A 26014-nucleotide genomic window follows, 5' to 3' on the forward strand; every position below is an offset into this window, starting at 1 on the left:
TAAATGCAGCTGAAAGAATCACATGTTTTTGAATAATGTGCCATTTCAGCTTTATTTAAGCACCTGAAAATGAAATGTAAAAAGACAGAAGCAAACCTCTTGGGAGAGGTCATTCCACAGAACTAGGATAAACATCAAGAAAGCACTCATCCCTAGATATGACAAGCTCATTCCCCAAATGGAAGCATTGCGAAGTGGGGCTCTCCGTCTTCTTAAATTGCAAATGTGTTTGGGCAGAGGCTCTCTCCAAGGCATTACAGTGCTTGTCCGTGAAAGGCTTTAAAAGTACAAAGTGGCATCTTGAATTGGATATGGAATCTCACAAGCAGCCAGTGCAGTCAGTGCAAATTTGGTTTTGTATATGATTTCCTCCTGCTTGGCTTCCACCAACAGGCTGCAGCTTTCTGCACCAGCTACAGCTTCTGAACCGTCAAGGGCAGCTCCACGTAAACTACATTACAGAAGTCAGTCCATGGCTATAATAATAATAATAATAATTTATTTATACCCCGCCCATCTGGCTGGGCTTCCCAGTCACTCTGGGCGGCTTACAACCAAATATTAAAATACAGTAATACATCAAACATTAAAAGCTTCCCTAAACAGGGCTGCCTTCAGATGTCCTCTAAAAGTTTGGTAGTTGTTGTTCTCTTTGACATCTGGTGGGAGGACGTTCCACAGGGCGGACGCCACTACCGAGAAGGCCCTCTGCCTGGTTCCCTGTAATTTGGCTTCTCGCAGTGAGGGAACCGCCAGAAGGCCCTCGGCCCTGAACCTCCGTGTCCGGGTAGAATGATGGGGGTGGAGACGCTCCTTCAGATATACTGGACTGAGGCCATTTAGGGCTTTAAAGGTCAGCACCAACACTTTGAATTGGGCTTGGAAACGTACTGGGAGCCAACGTAGGTCTTTCAAGACTTGAGAGGTCTTGGCAAGAAGGATACATAATTGATTCAAGACTACTCAGTAAATTCTTAGAGGGCTTCTAGTCTGTTGGAGTGTAGCTTATGTGTGCTCTAGGGCAAGGGACATTCAAACATTGCATACATTGCTTCAAGGTGGTGAGCTCATATGGAATAACTGACCTCTATGTGATGCTCAGTTGCACATGCCTATATTTGCATGGAGGGCATAAGCCATAGCCATGCTCAACCACAGCAATTTGATTTCTACAAATGTATCGGCACTTTTCAGAGTCACTGTAGTCAATGTCACATATTACATCCTCTGTTTGATTGTCCCCTGGGACACTTGGAGTGCATTGTGTGGAGATGGCTGCGAACATGTGGTGCATCGTCGCACTTGCAACCTTCTCCTTTTTATCAGCACCTGCTGGCTGCTTATCTGCTCAGTGGGGACTGTGGTCTTATTTAAGCATGCTGTTAAACCAGATCCTTATCACCTCCCCCTGGAGGGCAAAATTTGTCAGGAGGGCATCATAGTGACATCACTTGATGCTGCACTTTGAAGCCCTCAACTGTTGGGACTTCGAAGCACAGCACAGGGCTGTTTGAAACCCCTTTTGCAAAGAGCCCCACACTGCTCTTTAAACCTCTGGTTCATGCTGCTCTTTGAACTTCTTATTTGAACCCAGTGGCTTCAGGTGGTAGACAGGTGGATGTGGTTTGGGAGGACAAACGGCCATGTAGACAACTTGGACCCACTAACAAGCCAACATTGGTCCACAAGTTTGAAGATCCCACAATCAGAATCCAAACCTGCCCTCCCCTTCCAGTTAAAGTTTGTGTCAGCCAGGGATTGAACATAGCAGTATCTTGCGGTGGTATTTTAAAGTTTACAAAATGATTATTCAAACAAAAATGCAAGACTGAAATAATAAAATAGGAAATAAAACCAGGGGGTTGTTGTTATACTGTTACTGTTGTGGCTGACATTGTACAAAGTGGCCTCTTGCATCTAAATGTTATGTATCACCAAATAATGTAACAGTGGGCACTCACAGCAAATTAATTTCTGAAGAGGTTTATGCCCTTTGCATGATAAAATCCACTTCTCCCTATAGATTCTAACCTGGTCAAAGGGCCAGCACTGACCTAGAAAACCATATTTTCAATTCTGCAGAGAAGAAGGATTGACATTTGTGTCACCTGCTAATATCTTAGGAAATAGTGTTTTCATGGACTTCGGTGCCTAACAACACTGTTCGTTTACCTGTAGTTGTTATTGAAAGGAAGCTACGTAGTGGGTGTAACATTTATTTGTATTTGTCTTGTATGTGTCTTGGGCCAGGAGAAGGCCTTCTCTCTCTTTTTCCTCCCTCCCTCCGTCTCTTTCCATCTCTCCATCTCTCTGTGTGTATCAATGACTCTCCTGTGTTCGTTCTTTCATGAAGTAAGTATCTACTAGTGCAGAGATGGGGAGACTGCAGCCCTTCAAATGCTGCTGGACTACAGCTGCCTTTAGCCCCAACCAGTGTGGCCAATGGTCAGGGATGATGGGAACTGGAGTCCTGCAACATCAGGAGGGCCACCCCTGCCCTGTTGCATGTGTGGCTAAGTGTTCCTTAGATGGCTGGATGGCTCCCACTGTTGGAGAAGTTGGCCTGACATGGTGGTGCTCATTCATATGGCAACCTTCATCTTGGTCCCTTGCATCAGTGGCTGGTCCCTCGGAATGTAAAAGTTGGGTATCCCTGCTTTAGCCTATATAACGGAACCCAGTTAAGGGATAAATAGCACAGAGGACATTAAACATCAAAATTCCATACTCTAGATGATCGTTCCAATCCCACGGGCCTTTTTCTGGGCTTTAACAGGTACCTAATCTTCAGTCAAATGACATCTTAAATTCCCGTTTCTGGTATATAGTCAAAGCCAGAGGGAATAAATCGTTCAAATTGCTAATGATGCCTCACACAAACTAGAGTCTGGTGAGAATTTAATTACCCTTTAATTTCCTGCATCCTTCTTCTTACACCTCGTTACTAGAGGAATATCAATCTTATTGCTGCTAATTTCATCACTGGTTGTGACATTTCGGAAACAGCATCACAGGGGAACCGAGTCGCCCTTACCCTTTGCAAATCCCATATTGCCTCTTCATCGGCGAGTCAACCTGTTTGCATATTGCAAAAGAGCATCTGCAGGCTACGTGCAGAACGTAACGTGTTAAAATCGTTGAATTACAAAATTGTAGAGTTGGACACAACCCCAAGGGACATCTAGACCAACCTGCAGCAGTGCAGGAAGCACAGCTAAATAATCCCAGACAGATGACTTAAAAACCTCTATTGAAGGAGAGCCTGCCACCTTCTGAGGGAGCCTGTTCCACTTTCAAACAGCTCTTGTGGTCAGAAAGTTCTTCATAATTTTTAGCTGGAATTTGAATCCGTTGGTTTGGGTCCTACTCTCTGGAGCAGCAGAAAACAAGCTTCCTCCATATGACAGCTCTTCAGATATTTGAAGATTACTTTCTTATCACTTCTCAGTCTTCTCCAAGGCTGAACCTACCCAACTCCCTCAAACGTTCCTCATAAGGCTTAGCTCCCAGAGACTGAGAACATGGCATGCAAGGACAGTGTCATGCAAGGAGGAAGGAGAGAGACTTGTTGCTTTGGACCAGGATATAATCTGAAGGTGGGACACGGGTGGCGCTGTGGGTTAAACCACAGAGCCTAGGACTTGCCGATCAGAAAGTCGGCGGTTCGAATCCCCGCGATGGGGTGAGCTCCCATTGCTCGGTCCCTGCTCCTGCCAACCTAGCAGTTTGAAAGCACGTCAAAGTGCAAGTAGATAAATAGGTACCGCTCCAGCAGGAGGGTAAATGGCATTTCCGTGCGCTGCTCTGGTTCTCCAGAAGCGGCTTAGTCATGCTGGCCACGTGACCCGGAAGCTGTATGCCAGCTCCCTCAGCCAATAAAGTGAGATGAGCGTCGCAACCCCAGGGTTGGTCACGACTGGACCTAATGGTCAGGGGTCCCTTTACCTTTACTATGATCTGAAGGTACATGAGGCCACAAACTTGCTGACTCTAAGCAGGTCTCAGGAAGGAGTTCAGAAGAGTTCAGAGAGGCATTTGGCACCCCGGAGAAGTTATTCGCCCCTGCTTGGCAGCGCTCCTTGCCTTTTTCTCAGAGGAGTTCCTGATCAGGCAGGATTCTGAAAGCACACCAACTCCCCCAACAGCTGGATGGAAACAACATGCTCACTAGGCATAAAATGGGGAAAACTGAGCAGGTGGGGAAGAATAGAGGATTCTGGGAAATGGCACGGCTGGCTGTAATCCCGAACGAGAGTCTTACACGCCACAACACTTCGTTACAGGCCCCACTTGTTAAGCCCTGCTAATGAAATGCAAAACGAGAGAAGGAGGGAGGGATCTGTAGTTCTGCCTTCAGAAAATTTCATTGTTCATTCCTTTTGTCCTCTTCACCACTTTTTAAAAAAGATGTTCTCTTTCTTATGCACACTCTTCCCATCCTTCCCAATTTAGGCATGTTCAAAACGTTCAAGAAATGTTTAAATGCTGGATGCTGTGAGAAAAGATTACCCCGCTCCCAGGTGACTTGAAAGCACAGATAATAATATCAATCCAATTAGATATTCTGGCCCCTAGATGATGATTTTTATTTTTTTTTAAGGAAGGAGCAAGAAAGCCGAGAGCCAGTGGTATAAATAGCAGGTGTAATTTCATCAAGCGGGAAAGGAAACCTGAAATTATCACTTTGAAGCTACCTATTAAGCCTTTTAATTCAGCGTATTTAATAGCACCACACTTGTCTGATCATTTCAATTTCCACTTTCCTCATTATTGGAGCGCAAGATTTCAATATCCAAACAAATAGGTAGTGTCTCCAGGGTAATATGACCCTTGTACAGATGTGGAAATAAAAATTATTTTAAAAGTGGAGGGGGACTTCATTGGAAATGGATGCTGTCTGGCATATTTTGCTCACAAGGACTTAAAAGGAGCCATGCTAGATCAGGTTGAAAGCCCATCAAATCGAGCATCTTGGGACTAACCAGATGCCTGTAGGAAGCAAAAACGCAGGACCTGAGAACAACAGCAAGTGGTATTCAGAGGCACAATACCTCTGACCGTGTAACCAATGTAGAATGTAGCCATTGCAACGAGTAGCTTTGTCCTCCATGAATTTGACCCATCCTAGCAGAGACATCACCTTGCCAACAAAGGTCCGTATAGTAAAAGCTATGGTTTTCCCAGTAGTGATGTATGGAAGTGAGAGCTGGACCATAAAGAAGGCTGATCACCAAAGAATTGATGCTTTTGAATTCTGGTGCTGCAGGAGACTCTCGAGAGTCCCATGGAAGATCAAACCTATCCATTCTTAAGGAAATCAGCCCTGAGTGCTTACTGGAAAGACAGATCCTGAAGCTGAGACTCCAATCCTTTGGCCACCTCATGAGAAGAGAAGACTCCCTGGAAAAGACCCTGATGCTGGGAAAGATGGAGGGCACAAGGAGAAGGGGACGACAGAGGACGAGATGGTTGGACAGTGTTCTCGAACCTACCAGCATGTGTTTTACCAAACTGCGGGAGGCAGTGGAAGACAGGCGGCCCTGGCGTGCTCTGGTCCATGAGGTCACGAAGAGTTGGACACAACTAAATGACTAAACAACAACAACAACAGCTAGCAGCCATCACTCCCTTCTGTGGTAGCAAATGCTGCAATTTAACGGTGAAGGAGCACGTCCTTTTGTCTGCCCCGAATCTCGCACAACTTCAGCTTCGCTGGATAACCCCGGCTCCTAGCAGTTTGAGAAGGAGCAAAACTCTTTTCCAGCCACTTCATTTTATATACACCTTGTATCCTGCTTCCTCTTCCTTGCCTTCTCTCTAAACTAACAAGCCACCAGCGCTTGTGAGCTTTCCAGCAGAGAGGAGTTTCTCCAACCACTTGGTCATTTTGGGCTGCCCTTTCCAGCTTTGTGAGATCAGGCACGGTTCTCAATCTCCCAGCAACCTGCCCTTTGAACCTTGCACGCTCTCCTCTCCCTCCCGTCTTGTCCTTTTTAACCACCTCGGCTTGTCTTTGTGCTCCAAACTTGCATCACAAACCTTCGTTTTGAGCCGATTTCATTATTTCCATCCTTTGCCAGCCCTAGCAACAGTCTGCATCTGTAATTCCAACTGCACATCCTGCCACACTCAGCGAACCAACCTACTAGAATGAAAAGCACAAGTTTTTTCCATTTCTGAAAATGTACATGATCCTAAAAGGATTGTTTCACTTATTAAAACTTTTGTGCTGCCATTCACATGGAGTTTCAGGGCAATGTACAACAAATTTTGAAATGCAGTAATCAAGCATTAAAACTGCAATACAAATAAAATGCAGTTAATGACATACACACACACACACACACACACACACACACACATCACAACCAGCCCATGGGATTTAAGTGTCGACAAATGCCTGGGAGTGTAAATACATTTTTAATAAGCATTTCAGGTTCAAGTTCACCCCCTCCAAGGAACTACTTCCATGCCGTTTCAAAGTTGCATTTCATTCACAAAGTCATTGCTTTCTTCGGGGGGGGGGGCGGTTCAGAATTATACAAGCTACTCTGCTAAAGCATAAAATATGCTTAAGACTGAGAAAACATAAAAACACATATACGGTGTAATGTGAACAATTGCTTTATTTGTTCGTTCCAGCAATTGTGATATTTAGGCTTAAACAACAATGCAATGCCAACAATCAAACACAGAGTGAAGTGCAATGAAACCCCTATACATAATTGAACTAAAATTAAAATTGAATTGCATTTAAAATTGCCCAACATTCCACCCAGCAATTACAGGAGCAACTTTCAGGTGTAATTCAGATACTTTTGCATTAATTCAGTGAATTGGTTAACCCCAGTTTGTTCATTCTGAGCACCTTTTGTGAGCAGCAACATGTTGCTGCCTCCCTAGGCTCAGAGGAGAAGTGATTCCATGGAGAATGGTGCCACCACAGAAAAGGCTCTCCCTGCTAGCTGCTGCTAAATGAGCCTCCATAGGTGGCAACACCCCCAAGAAGAGCATCATCGTGAAATCATAGAGACCACGTAGGGCAGTAAGGGGGAAAGTGCTTTCCTCCTTCAGGTAACCTAGTCCCAAGTTGTTAAGGGTTTCATAGATTTGAACCAAAACCTTAAATCTGGCACCTTACTGATACTAAATTTGGTACCTTACTGGCATCCAGTGCAACAACTTTAAGAGCTGTGTAATTAAGAGTTGCATTTTATACTGGCTGCATCTTCTGGACCAGCCTTAAGGGCAGCCCCACGTAGAACACACTGCAGTAGTGCAGTCTTGGGCTTACCAATGCATGAGTTGCAGTGGCAAGCCTATCCCTATCCAGGAATAGTTCCTAGCCAAAGAAAATGATTTAGTCATTGCTCTAGTATTCTCACTTCCTTTTGTCTTACCTTTACCAGCGGTGCAATGAGTTTAGCATCATCTGAAGGCGAGGGGAAAGATTAATCCATCAGCATTTTGCCCTTTAAGTCAAAGGGAGGACTTGAAAGGTGATGTTAGCAATTGCTAGGTTCTGTTCATCATTCAAGAACACCCTTCAGCAGTGAGCAATCCGGGCTTGATTGATGTCGTGTGCCCTTTCAGCTTCCAGGGGAGGCTGTATTTTGAAGGAAGCGTGACATCTGTAGGGTGGCAGACAGCGGGGAAATATACGAAAGCACTGTGGAAGAATGATGTGAGGAAATGACAAGAGACTTGTATTGCATCAGTGGGGGGAGAGATTTGTAGCAGTTCTGAAATACATCAGAACTGGGGCTGAGACCCTACAGTACTCCAGGTATTGTATGACTCCAGCTCTCATCATCCCAGCAAGCATAGCCAATGGTCAGGGTTGGTGGGAGATGTAGTCCAGTAATATCTGAACAGGTTCCCCATGCCTTTTATTGCAGGTCAAAGATCCCATTAAATCAGGCCTACAGTGTGGAGCAAATAGATCAATAGATACACACACACACTATTGGATCCTAGCTCAGATAAGGGGACCGTGCTGTCTATTTGTGCACTATATACTATATATATGTGTGTGTGTGTGTGTGTGTGTGTGTGTATATATATATATATACACACACACACATTCTATGGTTTTAGTAGTGATGTATGGAAGTGAGAGCTGGACCATAAAGAAGACTGGAGGAGACTCTTGAGAGTCCAATGGACTGCAAGAAGATCAAACATCTCCATTCTTAAGGAAATCAACCCTGAGTGCTCACTGGAAGGACAGATCCTGAAGCTGAGGCTCCAATACTTTGGCCACCTCATGAGAAGAGAAGACTCCCTGGAAAAGACCCTGATGTTGGGAAAGATGGAGGGCACAAGGAGAAGGGGACGACAGAGGACGAGATGGTGGGACAGTGCTCTCGAAGCTACCAACATGAGTTTGACCAAACTGCAGGAGGCAGTGGAAGACAGGAGTGCCTGGTGTGCTCATTTTGAAGTAGTTTTTAAAGCTTCAATCAAGCTAAAAGTGTCCTGCTAGATCAGTGGTCTGCTTGGAATTGTTTTAATATTATATTGCCATGATTATTATGATGATTTATTACCCACCCCCACCCTCCCCGCACCTTCAGGTTCCAGGGTGGGTTGCAAAAATTACAACACATGTTTTTTAAAAGCAGTTTAAAACAACTTTGAATTACAAAAATAAGTTGGGACAAAAATAGGCATCTCAAGTGTCAAAAGCCAAGAGGGAAAGGTGCATCTTCAGCATTATCCAGAAGCTGAAGTTGACAGATGAACCTCTGTGGGGAGAGAGCTGAACGACTTGGGGGGCTACCACAGAGAAGGCCCTCTCTCATCTCACCACCACCACCCAAGCTTCTGAGGGTGGTGGGACCATCAAGAGGCCACTTTTAGCACCTGGGAGGTTTTTTGAGATCTTTTCTGTTGTAAGTCCTCCTGGGTGGTGTTTATACTGGAATGGTGTGGAATGTAGATGTTTTAATAAAATAAACACCTGAAGAGAGCCCTACGCAAACACCTTGCAAATGAAGTACTAAGGCAGGATTGGGGAACCTCAGACCCCATGGCCTTCTCTTTCTGAACCTGAATGGAGGATAGATAGGGCAGTGTGAAGGTACCTCAAAACTAGCCCACTGGGCAAAGTTTCCATTCATATTTGTTGCTCTACCCAATGCTGGTATGTGGCCCTCTTTAAGCTGCCCAGAAGGAAATGTGGCCCTTGGGTTGATAACACTTCCCCATACCTGGGCCATCAATCTTTAAGCTTTCCACAGTAGCCAGCTAGATGCCACTGGGAAGCCCACAAGCCAAAGAAGAGCACATTGGCCCTCTCCCACTCCTTTCCCCCAGAAACTGGTGTTCTGAGGCACGATGCCTGTGATCTTGCAGGCAGGATGCGGCCATCATGAGTAGCAGCCCCCATCAGCATATTCCTCCCTGAATTCTACCTGATCTCCTTTTGAAGCCATCCGACTTGGCAGCCATCACCACATCTCTCGAAAGTGAATCCCACAGTTCAATGATTCGCAGTGCAAAGAATTGGCTCCTCTGGTCCATCCTGAATTGCGTAAATCAACATTGGGTGGTCCAGTGGTTCTCGTATTATGAGAGAGATGGGGGAAATTCTCTTTTTTATAATATTTTTTAATTAATTTTAACATATAAATTATAAAATGTACCACAAAACTTATCACTTTTTGGACTTCCATCAGCACTTCTGATGATCCACCATTTTAACCACTTCTTATGCATTTCTTAACTTTATATTGCCTTTACGTCTCTTAACAAATCATCCTCCCCCTTGTCCATTTTTACAATACTTCTAATAATACTCCTCACAAAACTTCTTGCAACCCTACAAACGTCATCTGTTCTTCACAATTACTTTTCAAATAGTCCGTAAATTTACTCCAGTCTTCCGTGAATTTCTGGTCTCACCGGTTTCGAATCCTTCCTGTTAGTTTATCTAATTCTGCATAGTCCATTAACTTCATCCTCCATTCTTCAATCGACGGTAACTCTTCTTGCTTCCATTTTTGGGCCAATGATATTCTTGCTGGGGGAAATTCTCTTTGTGGGGTCATTCCCCACACTATGAGTAACCTTACTGAGTTCTATGATGTCCCCTCTTACTCAACTGTCTCCTAAACTAAAAAAGCCCCAACTGCTGTAACCTTTCCTCAATTGTAGAACAATTGTTCCCAAGTTTCCCTGCAGAGCAGGAATTACTATTCACTTTGTAAAGACGTACTCTCCAGCCCGATTTCACGCTGTTCTTTCAACCTAAAACTGCTGTTTTCCCTGTTCAGGAAAGCTCTTGTTTGCCAGTTCCTTTCATTCCATTGAAAACCCTGACATGTTTTGCACTCAGATGTTTTCAGCAAGTGGCCTCCATGGTACAATGAGAACTATAGGATGTGGATGCTCTAACAGCAGGCAACATGAAGCAAAAAATAAAAATAAAAACCAGTACTATTCTGTACAAAGGAACAGTGCAGGCCAGGACTGATCAGCCTGAGTTGGTGCTCTCCTAAGTAGGTTGCAGCTGCTACTCAGAGAAGATAGAGTGTGTAAGGAAGGAGGAGAAATTTGGCACACACTTCCGGAAACAATATGTCAAGCAAAACAGAGATATCCTTTGAAATTCGTGCATCTCTGAATTTTGTGGTGCAGGTCTCAAACCAAAAACTGGAACATAGGAAGCAGTCTTATATATAGTCTTCTCGGCCACCTTCTGACAGCTGCTTGCCAGTGTTATCTATTGGGTGAGAAAGTCTACCCAATTCAAGCTTAAAGGTGAACCTACCAAATCTGCACATTGTGAAACACTGTCTGAACTGAAACAGAACTCCAAATTTTAAAACGCTGTTCCCCAGCCAAATAATGTGCACAGAAGTGCATATATTATTGAAGATAAGAAATATATATCATATTAGGGGAAATTACTAGCAATTTTTTTTACTATTAGTCAAAACTGCAAAACTGCAAAAATGTGTTTTATTGGAAGAAATTGGTGCTAAAATGTGAACAGATTTTTATGAGGCTTAAAAAGTAATAATAATGAACCCCACTGGACTGGAAAAATGAGAGGAACCAAGAAAACTGAAATTGACAAGTCTGTCCATCCCTTATGGTGTCTAATTGGGATTACTTCCTCCTCAATGTGTTTAGGATTACAAATGATTGGGACACACACACACACACACACACCCCATATTTTAAGGCACACACAGCACTTTACACAACCCCGTGCAACCTGCTACATGCCCTCAGCCTGCCTGATCCCACGCCAGCCCTTGCAAATCCTAAAGCTTCAGCCATGGTTGTTGCAACAGCCTTGAGTATTTGTCACGTGTGTTTGTGTGAGAGAATGTTCCCCGCCTTCTAAATTTAGTTGCTGCTTTAAAATAGGAGAAGAAGCATTTGCTAGCTAGCAGAGAATAATGGAAGTGTCAAATATTAGAGCGTGTAAGACTCCAAGCGGAATGCATAATATCTAAAGCAGCACAGAGGCTGGCATCAAACAAAGTAGGAATCTGCTCCAGCACGCGGGTCAGGTGTGGGTTGCTTCTGCGAAGCAGGCAGAGGCGCTGGCACTAAATTTTAAACCTCTTGGGATTTTCCTCCACCCCCTCTCCATGGTTTCCATCATTTGGGTTTAGCGATATTTTTTCTCTCAGCAGCCCTTCCTACCATTTTTGTTCCACACATTGGAGTAAGTTGCTGGGAATCTCTGCATTGTCAAGGACAAGCTGGTGTCAGGTCAGCCATCCTTCCCCCACTTCCAGAAGGTATTTTCTTTCAAAATTATAGCTTGCTGTTTCACTCATAAGTCTCACTATCTGCAGATATGCCTTTTGCACGACCTGTTGTGATGGCTCAGCGAATTATTATTTTTATTTATTTTTTAGAAGGTTGAGCCATTGACTAGAAACAGAATCTGGAAATTTAAAACAGCAGGTCTTCCTTCAGAAAATCAAAATGTGAACAGCTCCCAGGATGATCACAGAAGAGTCCAGCATAGCCCAACAACAAAGCCTTATTTAACTTCTTTTTGAAACCTGCTCAAGTTCCAAACAGAGTTTAAGATAACCCCATTTTTAAAGTTTTAAAAACCGTGTTGTAACCACCTATATGCACATGCACACTTCATTCGTTACTTCAGCAGAAATGCATCAGTTTGATAGATTGTATTCGATGCAGATTAATACCATCTTCTGAAAAGGCCCATCAGTTTATTCAGAGGTAATACCCAGTCTTTTCAAGGACCCAGCCTCTGTAAGTCTACTCACAGGTAATTCTTACTGTTTTCAGTGAGGCTCCTTTCCAGATAAGTGAGCATAGGATTGCACTTAGCTTGGAATGACAACTAGATAAGGCATGTGCAAAGTGGTTTGAACCTTGTGAGTCCTACACAAATATTGCGTGGTGACTATTATAATGATGAAGATGATGGTGCCACTGCTTCTGTTTGAATGTCTGTCACAACACAAAAGCTATTAGATTCAGGAAGTCGACATTTTCAGTCACATAAAAGAAGGCAAGGCAGTTTTGGAAAAGCTGAGTTTTCTGAACGTAAGGGGAAAGGACTTACGTTGTCTTTTGTACCACAAATTCCTTTATGCCAACAAGTGGGGTAAAACCATGGAGTCATAGAGTTGCAAGGGACCCCAAAAGTCATCAAGTCCAGCCCTTTCCTGGTGCAGGAATTCCACTGCTGTTGTTGCTGTTTAGTCATTTAGTCATTTCCGACTCTTCGTGACCCCATGGACCAGAGCACGCCAGACACTCCTGTCTTCCACTGCCTCCCGCAGTTTGGTCAAACTCATGCTGGTAGCTTCGAGAACACTGTCCAACCATCTCGTCCTCTGTTGTCCCCTTCTCCTTGTGCCCTCCATCTTTCCCAACATCAGGGTCTTTTCCAGGGAGTCTTCTCTTCTCATGAGGTGCCCAAAGTATTGGAGCCTCAGCTTCACGATCTGTCCTTCCAGTGATTTCCTGAAGAATGGATAGGTTTGATCTTCTTGCAGTCCATGGGGTTCTCAAGAGTCTCCTCCAGCTCCATAATTCAAAAACATCAATTCTTTGGCGATCAGCCTTCTTGATGGTCCAGCTCTCACTTCCATACATCACTACTGGGGAAATCATAGCTTTAACTATACGGACCTTTGTTGGCAAGGTGATGTCTCTGTTACATCATCCCTAATAAGTGTCCATGCAGCCTCTAATGATTAAAAATGTCTAATGAGGGCTATGCTGTGCTTCCACAGTTGGAGGCAGCAGTTGCTGGAAACCACAGGAAGAGAGAGGGCTCTGGTGCTCGAATCCTGCCTGCTGGTTTTTCACAGGCACCTGGTTGGACACTGTGAGAACAGGATGCTGGGGTGGAGGGGACATTGGTCTGATCCAGCGGTCTCTCCTTCTGGTCTTATGCCAACCAGATGCCTGTAGGAAGCCCACAAACAGGACTCACCCCAACTGTGCTTTTCAGTAACTGATAACCAGAGGCACACTTCCTCTGACAGTAGTGGTACAATGACATCCTTATCCTCCATGAATTTTCAAATCCCCTTTCCAAGCCACCCAAGCTGGTGGCCATCAATAACTTTTGTGGGAGCAGATTCCATGTTTAACTGTGATGGTTAGATAGCACCCTTCAGACCTTTCCTGGGGCCAGCACCTTGAGGACTGGGCCAGGATGCTACCTGGATTCCACCTGACTTTAAATTTCCTGTTCAGACATAACGCCCAATCAGGACTTGAATATGTACCCCTTCTGTTCAGCACAGCAGGTCAGTACCTATGGTTACGAACTTGCAGAAATGAAGCGATGTTATTCTAGTAGGAGAACTTTTTTTTTTTTCCCTGCTATTTTTAACAAGCCTATTTATATAGTTGTTTCCACCTATCACCAAGGTAGAGCTTCAGCTTTTGCAAAACCAAAGCGTTCCTGAATGGGGTTCTGTGATCAACATATAACACCTGCAAGCCTCGGTTTCTCCAGATCATTCAGACCTACATAGTTTTCACTTGAGAACTGTGTTGGCCAGTGGAGATGTGCCTGTATGAACTGCGCCGTCAGAGACTTGATATCACAGAATGGAGATTTTTTTAGTAGGTAGTGGAGCTGGTTCACATATTAGCTGGCTGGTAACTTCAGTTGTTCCTCCATGCTTACTCAAAATACATGGAGTCGGGAATAAGGGCTGTATCCAATGCTACTCCTACTCAAAGTAGGACCCACTGAAAGTCCAGAAAACAAACAAACAGTAAGTTTCCCTGGGAATATAATTCAACAACAGTATTAAATATAAATATAATATGTAAATAAGACAATACACAATGGAGGCCAAACATAAACAGGATATTTTTCAATGCTACTGTTTCCGAATTTGTTAGATAGATAATAATATACTCACAATAAATATAAATAAAAATACATGGGGTCGGTTGAAGGCACCTCTCTTCAGATGTCCTGCACAATGTGTGGACAGTTTGATCAGAATGTTTAGTACACATTTAGTGCATGTCAGGAGGAATGGCCGATCAGGAATTTAGTGGTACAGTTATGGTTTCAATGTCATTTTTTCACGAAGTGTATATTGTGGTAAGATTGGACAGTCCATATACCTAGTACCTACCCTACCCATGTAAGCAGATGCCCACTGACAGACCATTAATAATGTGAGGAAAATCAAAATAAGTTGATGAACACACACACACCTGTACAGGTGAAAATGCACTGGTCCTGTCTTCTCCCAATGTTCATTTTTCTCCAGGTAGCGGACCACCATATTCTGCTTTTGCAGAGCTATTCAGAGGCTGCTTCATGTTACAGTACCCATCTTTACAGTTTCAGAAACAGGAAGCAATAGTTGCTAGCTTAGAGTCTGAGTGTCAGAACCACAGACTTATTGCCATTTTGCAAAAGTGTGTTCATGAACACTTCCACAGACTAAAAATCCGGATGCAGCAATTACTGGGGTCTCAAAGAGGTATAGATAAACCAGGCATTTTCTGCACTGTCCTAAAATTAAGATATCTTATAGATAATTCCTTTTCATGTTTGGTCTGTGGGTTCTTGAGGGGTGCAGATAACATAGGTACAAATTGAAATGTGAAATGATATGATGAGTGTGATATAATGTCTCAGTAAATAATGGCATGCTCGTACAGTGATTCAACATTTTATTTGTTTCCGCAAGTGAAATGATATATAGGCTGCCAATTTTAGACTTGCTGTCTTTGTATAGTTGAAAGATGTCTGCAATATGCTGGAGACAGATATCAATAGAGATGTAGATGATATAGATATAGATATATCCAGTATCCTAACAAAGATATCTCATCTTATGATGTTTAATTTGAAAGAAATGATCACTATGATAAAAAAATAACCTAGAAGCAAAAGAGGCACACATTTTTGTTTCCGTTAGATTCTATCCACCATTCAACTGATGTTTGCATGCTCTGCCTACTCCTGCAACCAGTTTACTTTCAGAACCATTTATATTTATATTTCATCTGCTTTTCTTTTGTGTCTGCATGATTTGCATATTAATTTCTGCATGAGGCTCACATTATTTCAAATCCAGATATCTGTGGCGCTAAGAAGCCATTCATAGGTTTCCATGTATGTTATTTTCCCCCACCCTTTGTTTCCCGTTACTAAATTTCAAATATGCTTGGAATGTAAAAGTGGCATGAAACTTTTGTGACGCAAGCAAATACTTACAAATTTGGAGTCGTCCTCTAATTGGACACTTTGTACTTTTTCTAGCTTTGTCCAACCTTCAGGAATGGACAATACATTATCTTATCAGTCCTTAACCATATTGGATTCCAAATTGAAAGCCAAACCTTTATTTCAGTTCAAGTGAGAAAATTGGACGGGCACATCATGCAGAATATTTTTTTTCTTTTATTTGTATAAGTATTTTAGTCTTGCTCAGTTTAAAGGAACCGCAGTTGGTTAATCATGTGACTTTTAGCTGATTGATTAATTAATAGCTAGTTTCATCAATTTGAAAATGAGTAAAAACTATCATTACGAAGGAACCACTCTCTTTTCGGATTTTTACTTATATTATTATTAGTAACAACTACTGCTACTACAAAAACAACAATGTAGTACTATGAAACAACTGCACTGAAAAATACTATAGAGTAATATTATTTAATATAATTATATTGTTGTAATATGAGGCGCAAGGATCATTTCAGAAAGGGAAGATAAATGCCTAGTTTTAAATGGTTCTTGCCATTTGCAGGGCCTATATATATGGGGGGGGGGGTGTTTGTATACTGCCCAAACAGTTCATAAATTTTAACAAACGTTAATTTGTAGCACAAAGTTTGCTTCATAAGGCAGACTTAACCAATTAATAATCAAATAATCAATAGCCAGCCATCAATAATCAAACCAATTTTGCGTTTATCTTTTTTTTTTCCCTTTAAGCACCAAATCTTCAGGGTGGTTTGTTTTTTTTAACCGTTTTGCTTTACCCCAAAAGAAAATTGAGCAGAGTCACTGCAGTTGTTTTTCCACTTTTACAAACTAGTTGTTTTGTCAGCATGAGTGTGACAACAATTAGACGTCCTTGTTTTTGCCCCCATGCCTTTTCTCCTTCACAGTCATTCAATGACAGGCGTAAAAAGAACTTCATCTTTTCACGAAAATTCCCATTCTACAAGAACAAGGAGCTGAGTGAGCAGGAAACGAGTGACCCAGAACGTAAGTAAAACGCTTAAAGGAGACGATGTCACGGTGCAGGAGATGCGCATGACACTGGTACCCTACAGTCTGAGCACACCGACACACCTAGGCAAACAAACGTCAGGGTCAGGACAGGTGAGGAGGCATTACTACTGTGACCAATGCAAGATGGCAGTCTGGATTCCTTTCTCCTTTGGAATATCCAAAGCTACCACCACTGGTTGGATAATTCTTCTCTGCTGCTTAATTTAAAGGTTGCATTCCAGCCATATTCACACTTGCTTAAATTGCCTAGCTTCAAATTTTTGCTAAGGAGAAAGCAACAAGTGCTCAGACATTGCTTTTGATTTTTTGCTTCCTTCTGGTGGACTTGGAACCACCTATGTTTCTAGCCGGCTCACTGGTTTTAAACTCCGAATGACTCGTATAAGAAACAATGAAATGGGCTTAGGCCCTTATCTCATGCATCTTCTCCATGTGCAGAAGGTCCCAGGTTTGGTCCTTGGCATCTCCAGGTACAGGTGAGGCAAACCGCTGCCTGAAACCCAGTAGAGTAACTGCCAATGTGAGTCTGAGCTGGATGGACCAGTGTTCTCAACTAGTATAAAGGAATCTCCTTACCTCCCATGTACTCGGTGTGCAAGCTGCAGAACACAAATCCCATTGTCTGTTTTTTGCTTTTCCAAAGAGCATGTGTGGTGGTTTGACCTGCGTGTGAACTGGAAGGCACATCGTGGTGACACAGTCTAGGTCGCTTCCCAGCTTTTCAGGTTAAGGGGAAAGAGTCTTAGACTACTGCAATGCGCTCTGTGTGGGGCTACCTTTGAAGGTGACCTGTAAACTACAATTAATCCAGAATGTAGCAGCTAAACTGGTGACTGGGAGTGGCCACCAAGACCACATAACGCCAGTCCTGAAAGACCTTTAAAGCCCTAAACAGCCTTGACCCAGTAGACCTGAAGGAGCGTCTCCACCCCCATTGTTCAGCCCAGACACTGAGGTCCACCTCCGAGGGCCTTCTAGTGGTTCCCTCCCTGCGAGAAGTGAGGTTACAGGGAACCAAGCAGAGGACCTTCTCAGTGGTGGCACCTGCCCTGTGGAATGCCCTCCCATCAGAGGTCAAGGAAACAAACAACTATATGACTTTTAGAAGACATCTGTTTAGGGAAGTTTTTAATGTGTGGTGTTTAATAAGGTTTTACTATTCTACTGGGAGGCGCCCAGAGTGGCTGGGGAAACCCAGCTAGATGGGCGTGTGATTGAGATCCATGAGTGCCACTTCGAATGATTAAGCAGAAGTGGGAAATCAGAAGTGCAAGTCAATAACTAAGGATTCTAAAATCATTCAGCAGAAATCAGGAAATCTGTGCCAAACTGAATATGACAATGAGGGGAATTCTTAATACCTTTTATTTCTTTTCTTTTTTTAAAGGCTAGTTTGATCCTCAACCACTTTTGGTCGCCTGAATGGATCCTTATGTACAAATTAAAACATTTTAGTGTTGTTTTGCCAAATGGAGTTCTATATTTTAAATGAATGCAGCCAGATGTTGATGCTGAAGGGTAAGCTGGGACAAGATAGCAAGTTTTAAAATCCCATTCTTAGATTAAATTAGATTGGGAGAGGTGAAATCTGTGCATTTTTAAAGAAAATTTGCTGCAGTTACTTTTTTGTGTCTCCTAATATTTGCAACAATGGGCTGGTTCACGTGACACGGTAAACCAAACTATGGTTTAGCAAGACCTCACAAGCTTTCTTTGCTCCATCAAGATCCTCCTTGCTTCTACACTGCGCTGAGCTAAGCCAGGGTTTGGCTCCTAGTTAAGCTGCTCCATCCTCACTAATTGCCAACCGTAGCCAAGAATAAACCTTGAGTTAGAACAAACTTGGACTTGGCGCAGAACAACACAGCAGTAAAAAGAACTGGGGAAGAGCATGGGCTTGCCAAACCATCGTTTGACATGTCGTGTCATGTGAACCAAGTCAGAATTATGAATGATGTGCCAAACCATCTTACACTCTGTTTTTTTCAAATCGGCAAAGGAATTTGCGTCGTCTGGCTTGCATACTGAGTCTGTAGGCCAATTCATATGTTTCCAACATGTGCAACTCATAGTTTAAAACCAATGAGCTGTCCAGAACCACTGGTGCTCCTGAAGTCAGGCCATGTGGCCCAGAACACAAGGACCATGGTGCTGGTCTTCCAGCATCACTCGCTGACTGCTTGCCTGGTTTGCCAGCCAAATTATCTTAATCTGAGCTACTTTTCTACATCAGGGATGGGGATACAATGGCTTTCCAGATGTTAATAGACTCCATCTCCTGTCAACTCCAGCCTGCATGGCCAGTGGTGAGGGATGACAGGGCTTGTGCTCCAGCAACACCTGGAGAGTCGTGGGTTCCTCATCCCTTGTCCTACAGCTTCCTTAAGCACCCATACGCTTTCTTCCTTTCACCGAAATAGATTGCCTTACCATATGGCTTCCTCAGGCCCTTTGAATCTGAGGGCAGGAGTCATTTCCCAAAAGTGCAGGAATCCAGACTGTGTGATCTGCATGGTCAGTCATGGTAGTATCCATTTCAACGCCACTGACTTCTTCCTTCCTCTTCTGCGGCTGTTCTTTTCTTTCATTGCTCTCTCTGGGGAAACTCCCGTGCAGGACATCCCCGGATTAGGTGACGACGGTTATGGAACAAAGACTCTGAGTAAGTTCCCAGGAATGGTCACTGTCACCCCAGTCTTTCTTTCTTTCTTTCTTTCTTTCTTTCTTTCTTTCTTTCTTTCTTTCTTTTAAATAAATTTGGTTTCCTTTTTAGTTTGGCTTTTGTTCTTTCCCCAAGGACCTCCCACCCCTGGCATGCACAAGATTAGATTTTATTTTTATTTTGTTTTAATTTCGTTCCCCAGCTTTGAATGCACTGGGTGAAATAAGTTTCCATTGTTTTGTTTTGTTTTGTTTTCGTTCTGCATGATAATATTAATAGCATACAGCATATGAAACAGGTATGTCTAATTCTATAAATAACACTTTTTTTGGTTTACAAATAATGCACCATTGATCCTTTCCTGACAGGTTTTGGGGAGTTTTACACCAGTCGTTTTTAACCCCTCCCCTCCCCCCGGGTTCCTACAGCTGTCTCCAAGATGATTGGTCAGGGTTGATCCCAAGGGTCACTGCCACCTGACAACAGCTGATGCATCTGCTCCTCAGGAAGGTCAAGTAGAGCTGCCTGGCCCATGAAAATAGGAGATATGGGTCACCCTGTCCTCCATACAACATTGCCTGGTGCAAGGATGGGTGCTGTGGCCCTCCAGATGTTGCTCCTATCAGCCCTGACCATTGACCATGGTCTTTGAGGCTGACTGGAGCTGAAATCCAACAACATCTGGAGTGCTTCAGGTTCCTTGGTCTAGAGAGAGAAGAGGGGCAGCTAAGTGAGCAGAGGCCACAGTTTCTCCTTACCACCATCGCTCACCCACTCGTGTCAGGGGAGAACATCTCTACTAGACCAAGTCAAAGGCCCATCTAGTCCAACATCCTGTTCTCACAGTGGCCAACCAGAAGCCCATGTGAAGCCCACATGGGGGACCTGAGTGCAGCAGTATTCTCCTCACTTGAGATTCCCAGCATCTGGTATCCAGAGGGTGTGTGGAGAAGGATGGGGGAGCCACTATGGGAGTGTTGCCAAGCGCCCCCCAACCATGGATCTGCTCTGGCTTGGACCTCACATGGGAGAGTATGGGGCCTGTTGTGTGATACAGTCATCCTGTGATGACGGTGAAGGCCCAGAAAGCGGAGCAGCAGCCAGATGAACTGAGAACATGCTCCAGAGCCCCCTGCAAAACAATGTTCCTCTGTGACGGATGCTCAGAGGTCTTCTCAATATGGAAAAGCTTCCCAGAACTTAGAACCACTGCTTTAGACCAGTCTTTCCCTACCTGCTCACTGTTCAGATATTGTTGGACTACAACTCCCATCATCCCTGACCATTGGCCATGCTAGCTGTGGATGATGGACATTGTAGTCCAACAGTATCTAGTAGACACCACGTTGGGGAAGACAGTTTTAGACAGCCTCCACGTAGAACTCATACCAATACCCAGAATGCACTTCATGCTTAATCTTCCTAGATTGCATCTCAAAACACAGCAAAGGTTTGTTTCTGAATGTTCCACTTTATCCCCACCCCTTTTTTTATTAGCTTTGTCGGTTCGTAGCCGTAATGCTTTGCTTTCATTGGAAGAAACCAGGAGAGCTGGGGGTGGCTATCCGATCTGTAATCCTAGGCAATCGCCTGAGGCTGCAAACACCTCCCTGGTGAGAGCAGGCGGTACCATTTTGACTGCTTAAGGACTAGCACCCACCCTTAAACATCATCAATCGAGGAAATTATAGTTTCAAGAGTAGGTATCCTAGAAAAATGCAACCTCAGGTCCAAACTAGAGAGAACACCACTCACACAGTGAGCAATTGTGTGAATGGTGATTTTAAAATAAATTTAAATAAAGTACATATTAACACCAGGCAGGGGCCTTCTTCGTTCTTTTTTTTTTTTAATTGTCTTAAGAAAACTATACAGACAGCAAAACGAAGAAGCCTAAATTAATATTGCCTTCCACCAATAAGAAATAATAATAACTATTACAATAATGAGAATACTAACAATACATTTACTTCCCTTTTAAATTTCTATTCTGGTTACAATATATTACTATTCTATAAGAAACTAATATATCCTTTGCTGTTCCATATATTATTTTATTTCCGAAATTCAACCTAACCCTCCCCTCCTCCCCCCGCTTCCCTTCACCTGTGTGAGATCTTCCCGTCATAAGATTTTTTTTCTAGTTGCTTTAATAAGATAGAATAACATGGAAACTGTTAAATTATAATTACCGTATTTTTTGCTCCATAACACTCACTTTTTTCCTCCTAGAAAGTAAGGGGAAATGTCTGTGCGTGTTATGGAGCGAATGCCTACGGATAGCGGGGGGATCTGCTGCAGTCGTGAGCAGAGGATCCATGGTTCCCCTTCCTTCCCTCCTCCGTGGCTCGCTTTGCTCGCTTTGAAACAGCAAAGCGGGAGAAGAGCCGCTTAGTGGGGCGAAGAGAGGGACAGAGAGCCTGGTTACAAAGCACGGATCCACATGGATCCTCAGGATTTTTGCACTGGGTCACCCCAAATTCACCATCAGATCACATAGCATGTCCATGGCTACAGCTTGCACCAAAAAAATCACGTACCCACTGTTGCCTGGGGCCGCAGTGGTGCAAAAACGTGGGTACAAAGCATGGATCCACATGGATCCTCAGGATTTTTGCATTGGGCTACCCCAAACTCACCGTCAGATCACATGTCTGTGGCCACAGCATGAACCACAAAAATTATACATCCACTGTTTCGTTTAGAATATTTTTTTTCTTGTTTTCCTCCTCTAAAAACTATGTGCGTGTTATGGTCGGGTGTGTGTTATAGAGCGAAAAATACGGTACTTCTTTTGTCCTTGCACGCTTTTGATGCCTACTAAAAACCATTTTCTTTCAGCAAGTCTGCCCAGACGTGCAATTTTGTTATATATACTTGCTTACATTGGCTTGTTTTTAAAGTCTCCTGGTTTTTATGGTTATTTTGGGGATACAGTCGTACCATGGAAGTCGAACGGAATCCATTCTGGAAGTCCGTTCGACTTCCAAAACATTCGAAAACCAAATCGCAGCATCTCATTGGCTGCAGCAAGCTCCTGCAGCCAATCAGAAGCCACAGAATCCCCCTAGGACATTCGGGTTCCAAAAGAACATTCGCAAACCGGAACAATCCCTTCCGGGTTTGCAGCGGTTCGGGAGCCAAAACGTCCAATTTCCAGGGAGTTCAGGATCCAAGGTACAACTGCATATACTTTATACTCCTACTTTTTATACCCTTTCCATTCTAAACTATTTTATGTAAACTGCGTTGAGCTTTTACATAAAAATTAACAAGTATCTAAATTTTGTTAAATGAATCATGAATAAATCAAATTAAATTAAATAGATTGGAAGTGCAGGAGGACCTATCTGGGTAGGGATCCTGGTGGTGGGAAGGGTGTGGAGTTGGGGACTTTAACTGCTCCCCTCACAGACACACTGATCCAGATAGGATATTTGCATTAACTATATGCATGGGGAAAGGCTCCCATTCAGATCCTGTGTGGCCCTCAACCTTACGGTGAATAAGTAAGAGAAAACGATAGAGGTTGGAATGGATTTCTTAAAACTGTCGTAAAAAAACATTGAGGATTTTCCTGCCTGCCCCTGCATCACTCTTAACCTTGCAACGACCTCACTTGATATGCGTAATGGCTGCCTATTTTCTACAGAGTTTTCCCATTCTTTTTTCCCGATGCACATGTTCATGCCGGAAAAAGCAAAAACTCCAGCGCTGCCTTCATTGCCCACTGCTATGAATGCGCTTTTCATTACAGGAATGTATGCTTGTGTGCACAACCTGATGCAACCCTTGGGGTTTTCTTTCTCGCTGAGCATCTTCCTGAACATCAGTTAACCCCACCTGATGGTCGACTTTCCCTGTGAAAGGAGGGGCGCATTATCTCTTGTGGAGCTGAGAGGGTCGGTTGCCAAGCAAAGGCATTCCTCATTGATAGACCAACTCATGGTCCAAATTTCAGTAATTTAGAGGGGAATTAGCAAGAATCAGCAGGCGAGTACATGAAAGCTGGGCAAAATATAGATGGGCTTTCTCACTTTTTATTCCTGAATGGATATTCTTTTTGTGAATGCAGTGTGGGGTGAAAACTGCATTCCTCATACAGTCCTCTAAGAATAAAAAAATCCATTGGATTTTGTAAAGGAGGGTTGGGGAGCCTTTTTCAAACTATGGGATGTGTGCCCTTCAGGGAAACCTTCCAGGTGTGGGCGGGGCCAGAGGCAAAGGTGGGTGGAGCAATTGATGCAAATTTTGCCTTAGGCTAGTTTCTACACACATACACACGCCACCTCTGTGTCAAGCAAGAGGCATGATCAGAGTTCAAGAATACCTTCCAGACAGGCAAAAACAGTCAGGTGGTGAAGCAAAACCAGTGAAGGGTGTTGCCTAGGGCAGACAGAGAGACTTGGAGGCCATATTAGACCTCCAGATCTGATACTTCTCAGCAGGGTTTAAAGCCTTGTGTGTGGCAACAGTCAATCCCAATGGAAGGTCAGATGTTCTGTCCAAAGCCCACCTCATGGCCTCAGAAGACTTCTTCCCAATTTATAAGGACCACCTTATATGCTGGATCTGAGGAAGACCCGTCTAATTCAGCCTTCGCTTTCCAGAAGCTGCTGACCAAGCACTTCCTCTTTAATTCCAAGGCTACAAGGCTGTCTCCCAGGGGTCATATTTCACTGGCGGAACAAATGCATTGCATGCTGATTAGCCACAGGTTCAAGCCCAGGCTTCTCCAGTGGGGGGGGGGGATCGTAGGCAGCAGGCTAACAAAAAAGACCCTGGAGAATCGCTGCCATTTTGGAGCAGTCAGTACTGGGCTTGAAATGACTAATGGTCTGGGCTCAGACTAATGGCCTGTGATTTATTTGCAGAGCATTTCAAAGGGGGAAGGGGAATCCAAGGTGGAAGGGAAACCAAATCCAACCAGCATGAGTTACAAAGGAGTTGAGGCAGGGATGGGGAGCCTGTGGCTCTCCAGATGTTGTTACTCTACAACTCCCAAACCCCTGGCCATTAACTGGCTGGGACTGACGGGAACTGGCTGGGACTGACAGGATTAAGGCTCCTTTCTCATCATTGCTACTTTAGCACTGCCTCCCAACACTGCTTTTCCAAAGAGAAGGGGGAAATGGTGATGAGGGTTCTTAAGTTTGCACAAAGCAGGTAGACTACTAGCCACTGCATGAACAATAAGTATGAGTGCCATGTTTCTCGTGGGTCTTCATCGATGCTGAAAGAGCATCACCGGGTTCTGGGAATGGAAGCCTCATGCACCCATAGCCATGTTCCCCAAACTTGGGTCTCCAGCTGTTTTTGGACTACAACTCCCATCATTCCTAGCTAGAATGATCAGGGATGGTGGAAATTGTAGCCCAAAAACAGCTGGAGACCCAAGTTTGGGAAACCGTGATCCATAGGAAAATAGGAACCTGCCTTCTGTTGAGTAAGACCCATTGGTCCATTTAGCTCAGTATTGGCTACACTGACTGGTAGGGACGTGGGTGGCGCTGTGGTCTAAACCTCTGAGCCTCTTGGGCAGCAGTTCAAATCCCCACCACGGGGTGAGCTCCCGTTGCTCTGTCCCAGCTCCTGCCAACCTAGCAGTTTGAAAGCCGACCATTGCAAGTAGATAAATAGGTACCACTGCAGTGGGAAGGTAAACGGCATTTCCATGCGCTCTGGTTTCCATCACAGTGTTCCGTTGCGCCAGAAGGGGTTTAGTCATGCTGGCCACGTGACCCGGAAAGCTGTCTGTGGACAAACACCAGCTCCCTCAGCCTGAAAGCAAGATGAGTGCCGTAACCCCATAGTCGCCTTTGACTGGACTTAACTTGACACAGGTGGCGCTGTGGGTTAAACCACAGAGCCTAGGACTTGCCAATCAGAAGGTCGGCAGTTTGAATCCCCGCAACGGGGTGAGCTCCCGTCGCTCAGTCCCTGCTCCTGCCAACCTAGCAGTTCGAAAGCATGTCAAAGTGCAAATAGATAAATAGGTACCAATCCGGTGGGAAGGTAAACGGCATTTCCATGCGCTGCTCTGGTTTGCCAGAAGCGGCTCAGTCATGCTGGCCACATGACCCGGAAGCTGTACGCCGGCTCCATTGGCCAGTAAAGCGAGAGGAGTGCTGCAACCCCAGAGTTGTCTGCGACTGGACCTAATGGTCAGGGGTCCCTTTACCTTTACCTTTTAACTTTCCAGGGGTCCTTTACCTCTCTTTTTTTTACACTGACTGGCAGAAGGTCTCCAGGGTTTCAGATGGGGGAGATTCCTAGCCTTTCTGGGAGAAGCCAGGGATTGAACTTGGACCTTCTGCGTGCAAAGCAGATGCTCTGCCACAGAACTACAAGACTTTTCACCAGCTGCTGCTTTAGCAACAGGATTGGCACACCCCTCCTCCTCAGCACTTCCACAAGAGTCAATGCCTTTGGCCTTCACTTTATTGGTACTTGGGGCCAACTGGCTGCTCTGGTTCTTTTGACTCCCACTCTGCACCTTCCACCTTTTGCATGACTGGGGAGGTTCCTTGACATTCTGGTGCTTGGATATGTCCTTTTAATTTGCTGTCCTGTTCTTGCAGAACACCTTTCTTCTAATGCCAGCGATAGCGAAAGTAGCTACA

At 44.1% G+C, this 26014-nt stretch overlaps 1 protein-coding gene across 4 annotated transcripts in view; it reads left to right on the forward strand.

The window, feature by feature from the left end:
• Positions 1-16180: 16180 nt before the first annotated feature.
• The window catches only part of LOC308469092 (disks large homolog 2-like), a 29393-nt gene continuing 19559 nt past the window's right edge, over positions 16181-26014 (forward strand). Inside the window, exons 1-2 of one of the 4 annotated variants that reach the window (XM_081024412.1) lie at positions 16181-16702; positions 25973-26014. In XM_081024412.1, coding sequence (XP_080880538.1) covers positions 16543-16702; positions 25973-26014 — 202 coding nt within the window. In that variant the 5' untranslated portion in view covers positions 16181-16542. Of the gene's footprint in view, positions 16703-18023; positions 19392-25972 lie in introns of those variants that run through there. The other 3 variants (XM_081024410.1, XM_081024413.1, XM_081024411.1) reach the window with 3 other exon arrangements.

This window comes from Podarcis pityusensis, assembly GCF_964106645.2.
Source record: "Podarcis pityusensis genome assembly, contig: HAP1_SCAFFOLD_70, whole genome shotgun sequence".
Lineage (NCBI taxonomy): Eukaryota > Metazoa > Chordata > Lepidosauria > Squamata > Lacertidae > Podarcis > Podarcis pityusensis.